Source organism: Brassica napus, chromosome A8, assembly GCF_020379485.1.
Source record: "Brassica napus cultivar Da-Ae chromosome A8, Da-Ae, whole genome shotgun sequence".
Lineage (NCBI taxonomy): Eukaryota > Viridiplantae > Streptophyta > Magnoliopsida > Brassicales > Brassicaceae > Brassica > Brassica napus.
In genome coordinates this window covers 7089111-7094021 of record NC_063441.1, presented here as the reverse complement: position 1 = coordinate 7094021, position 4911 = coordinate 7089111, and the positions used below count along the sequence as shown (strand labels likewise).

General features: G+C 41.2%; 1 protein-coding gene across 1 annotated transcript; it reads left to right on the top strand.

Annotated features, from left to right (window-relative positions):
- Nucleotides 1-3868: 3868 nt before the first annotated feature.
- Nucleotides 3869-4684, top strand: LOC125576893 (uncharacterized mitochondrial protein AtMg00810-like). The gene has a single exon (XM_048737410.1). It carries the CDS (start codon nt 3869-3871, stop codon nt 4682-4684), a length of 816 nt encoding a protein of 271 aa, XP_048593367.1.
- The last annotated feature ends 227 nt before the right edge of the window (nt 4685-4911 follow it).

Here is a 4911-nt window from a genome sequence, read left to right as displayed (position 1 = left end):
ATTTATTATATATAGAGAGAGATCAATAATATAAGAGTCTTTCACCGCTTAATAAAAAAATATTTTTGAAAATATCTCTTTAGTGGTGATAAAGATGAATAATGGTATCATGAAAGCAGTAAACATGAAATTCCTCGTTTCAATAGTCACATTGTCCAAAATACACAATCTTTCGATGTTAACTGTTTTTAAATAGTTACATGACTGAAAAATATAACCTCTCAACAATTAGTTGTTTTTAAAAAGATAGATGACTGAAAAGACACACATTAATTAAAATTGCTATTATAAAAGTATTTAGGCATTATATAATAGTTTAACTCACCTGCAATCAGAGAAAAAAAAATGCAAATCTATTAAAGCCCAAACTAAAGCCCAAGTTTATGATCCATTAGAACCTTTTGTAACCCATGTAACTAGGGTTTCTAGATTCATATATATGTTGTTATGTGCTTTGATGAATGTAACCTTCGCTGCCATAGTAACAGCCTCTCCTTCACTTAATGAAATATCAATTTAATTTCTTGTGTTCTTGGTGACAAAACTAAAGCTTTTTCTTTTCTCTAGTTTCACAATAAAGCTCAATGAGCTATCTTTAATTTCAATAAAGTTAGAATCTTTCTTAGTTCACAAATGTTAACATAGTATCAGAGCCCAGCAAGTAGATCTTGAGCTATGGCTGACATACCGGAGGCAATCACCGCGCCATCTCTGAGCATCACTCAGTGCGTGACGTTGAAGCTTTCCGCCACAAACTATCTTTTGTGGACAACACAGTTCGAGTCTTTCCTCTCCAGTCAGTCCCTGCTTGGATTCATCAATGGGTTATCTCCTCGTCCGTCGCCAACAGTTCTAGTCAGAAATGGTGAAGTTGTAACAGAGGAAGCAAACCCTGAGTTCGTACGATGGATTCGCTCCGACCAGCTTGTCATGGCGTGGCTCTTTGGTTTGTTGACAGAAGAGGCTATTCGTTCGGTTTATGGTCTTACGTCTGCTCAAGAGGTCTGGTTCAGCCTTGGACAGAAGTACAATCGAGTTTAGCGACCTGCAAACTAGATCTTCAGAGAAAGCTTCAAGGTATGATGAAAAAGGATAAAACTATGTCTGCGTATCTTAATGAAGTCAAAGGTATTTGTGATCAACTTGACTCTATTGGTTGTCCTGTGTCTGAACAAGAGATGATTTATGCTGCTTTAAATGGTTTGGGTCGTGAGTATGAATCAATCTCTACTGTTATTGAGCACTCTATGGACTCTTCTCCTGATGCTCGCTTTGAAGAAGCAGTCTTTAAACTTGTCAACTTTGATGACAAGTTGAAGATCTACACTGAGTCCACAGCTCCAACACCTCATCTGGCCTTTCACACAGGCAGAGGTTACTCTAACAGAGGCCGTGGTGGCTCATACAGTAGCAGAGGATCCCGAGGTCGTGGATCAGGCTCCTATTCTACCAGAGGAAGAGGGTTTCATCAACAGTTTTCTGGGAACAGCTCTAGACCAAGGATCACTTGTCAGATTTGTGGTCGCTTCGGTCACACGGCAGATAGGTGCTACAATCGTTTCGATCAGCAGTTTCAGACCCCTGAGAACCTTCACACTGCGTTAACAACGATGAAGCTCTCTGATCACAGTCAGTTCAATGGTCAGGAGTTGTATCCAGACTCCGCCGCTTCAGCTCACATCACTAATGATGGTTCACAGTTGCAGTCTTCTCAGCCTTATCTTGGCAACGATCAGGTTATAGTTGATAACGGTGACTATCTTCCCATCACTCACATAGGGTCTGTTCCACTGCACACACCACAAGGTATATTACCGTTAGCTGATGTGCTTGTCTGTCCAGCTATAACTAAGTCCTTACTTTCTGTATCTAAGCTTACCTCAGATTTTCCGTGTGAAATAACATTTGATGATCAATCTGTTATGGTTAAGGACAAGGTGACAAAGCAGTTGATAACTCAAGGTCGCATGCATAAAGATCTTTACGTCTTGAAGAATATCCAGTTTCAGGCCTACTACTTTACACGTCAGCAAGCAGCATGTGAGAAGGTCTGGCACCAGAGGCTTGGTCATGCGAATTCGGATATTCTTCTACTTCTATCTAGAAATAAGGCAATCATTTTCAATAAGGCTAGTTCCAATACTGTTTGTGATTCATGCCATTTTGGTAAAAGCTGTAAACTTCCCTTTGTTGAGTCAGACTTTGTTTCTTCACGCCCTTTGGAGCGCATACATTGTGATTTATGGGGTCCAAGCCCTGTGGTTTCTAATCAAGGGTTTAAGTTCTATGTTATCTTCATTGATCATCACGCAAGGTTTTCATGGTTTTATCCTTTGAAGCAGAAATGTGATTTTTACTCTGTTTTTGAGCGTTTCAAACTACTCGTAGAGAATCAATTTCAAAGTAAAATTCAACAGTTTTAGTGTGATGGTGGGGGTGAGTTTCTCAGCAAACAGTTCTTATCTCTTCTGACTAAAGCTGGTATTCAACAAAGAATCTCTTGTCCTCACACTCCGCAGCAAAACGGCATGGCTGAGAGGAAACATAGGCACTTGACAGAGCTTGGCCTCACGATGATGTTTCATGCTCGAGTTCCTCAACAGTTTTGGGTTGAAGCCTTTTTTACTGCAGTCTTCCTCATTAACTTGTTGCCTGCGTCCTCTCTTCCTGATCACAAGAGTCCTTATCAAATGTTATATGGGTCAGCTCCAGTGTATACTGCATTGCGTGTGTTCGGCTGCAAATGTTTTCCATCCCTGCGTCCTTACATGAACAACAAGCTGGATCCCAAGTCTTTGGCGTGTGTGTTCCTCGGATACAATGAAAAATACAAAGGGTATAGGTGTTACTATCCTCCCACTGGCCGTGTCTTTATCAGTCGTCATGTTTTATTTGATGAATCATCATTTCCCTTTGAAGATCTGTACCGAAGCTTTCACTAAGACACTGATTCTTCCTTGTTAACTGCTTGGAGAGCTGCTTACATACAGCCTTCCGCGAATCAGTCTGAGTCTTTGTCTACACAGCAGCAAGATGAGTTATTACCTGCCAGAGTTCTTGTGCCAACTCCTCCACCAGTTCCTCCGATTGAAGTCATCACACCTGTTGTTCCACTTAATGAAAACAACAATCCGCCTTCTCCTCAACCCCTCCCTCAAGAGCCAGCAGCCCCAAATGTCCAAGAACCTATTCATCCTATGACAACTCGAGCCAGATCAGGTATAGTTAAACCAAATCCTCGCTATGCCTTGATCACAGTCAAGGAAGAATTTACAGAACCAAAATCGTTGAAGGAGGCTATGAATCATCCTGGTTGGAACAAGGCTATGGGAACTGAGATAGAGAATATGGAAGAAACTGAGACTTTTGAGCTAGTTCCTCCTAAGGATGATCAGGATCCTCTAGGTTGTCGGTGGGTTCATAAGGTCAAAAGAAACGCTGATGGCACTGTGATGAAGCTAAAGTCGCGGCTTGTTGCAAAAAGTAATGAACAAGAAGAGGGCATCGACTACATTGAGACCTTTAGCCCAGTTGTGCGTTCTGCGACTATCAGAACATTGTTACATGTTGCTGTTACTAAGAAGCGGCCGTTGAAACAACTTGATGTACAGAATGCTTTTCTTCACGGGGATTTAAAAGATAAAGTGTTTATGAAACAGCCCCAAGGCTTGAAGATCCGGAGAAGCCTGACTATGTCTGGAGACTCAAAAAGGCAGTGTATGGTCTGAAGTAGGCTCCGCGGGCGTGGTTTGATAAGTTCAGTAATTTTCTTCTAGATTTCGGGTTTCAATGCAGCTTTCCAGACCCTTCTCTCTTCATATATCACCGAGGTTCAGATGTCATCTATCTCCTCCTCTACGTAAATGATATGATTGTTACTGGTAACAACACTAAGCTGCTTGACAGTCTTCTTGAACAACTAAACACGGTGTTCAGAATGAAAGATCTCGGCTCTGTCCATTATTTTCTTGGCATTCAGGTGCATCACCACTCCGATGGTTTGTTCCTCAACCAAGCAAAATATGCAACTGATCTCCTTATTAATGCTGGAATGAAAGATTGCGCTCATGTTGCTACGCCGCTTCTTCTTAAACTTGATAAGGTCCCTGGTCAAGATGAAGCATTCTCTGATACTTCATACTTCCGGAGCTTAGCTGGCAAACTCCAGTATCTTACATTGACAAGACCTGACCTACAATTCTCGGTCAACTTCATCTGTCAGAAAATGCACTTGCCTAGTCAGTCCGATTTCATCCTTCTTAAGCGCATTCTGCGTTATGTCAAAGGCACATTAGAGATGGGAATAGGAATCAAGGCAAGCACAGACTCAACGTTGGTGTGCTATAATGATAGCGACTGGGCAGGATGCAGAGATACAAGACGATCCACTGGAGGATTTTGTACTCTTCTTGGTTCCAATGTCATCTCATGGTCAGCTAAAAGACATGAAACAGTTTCCAAGTCCTCAACAGAAGCGGAATACAGAACAATGTCTCTCGCAGCCTCTGAGATAGTCTGGCTTCAAAACCTTCTGCGTGTGATGGGATTACAACAACAAAGAACTCCTCTGCTTCTCTGTGACAACCTTTCAGCCGTGTGTCTGACGGCAAACCCTATGCTCCATAAAAGGACTAAACACTTTAATGTTGATTATCACTATGTGATACCACTCAAATTACCCTAAGGAGTGTTACTCTCATCAAAAGAGGTTCAGATGTAGTACTTAGGGATCGAATCCACAAGGAGCTAGGAAACAATTAAATCTAGTGTTTATTAATTCTAAGAGTTGTAAATGTTTAAATGAAATTGCAATAGTAACAAGCGAAGTAAATAGTAAATGTAACTCTATTGGAAATGATATTAGATGCAGGGCCACTATTCAGGTGTTGGAGATTATAATATCTATAGATA

What these genes read in the sequence shown, in the direction of transcription:
- LOC125576893 (XM_048737410.1), top strand. Translation starts at nt 3,869, where the DNA reads ATGATTGTTACTGGTAACAACACTAAGCTGCTTGACAGTCTTCTTGAA.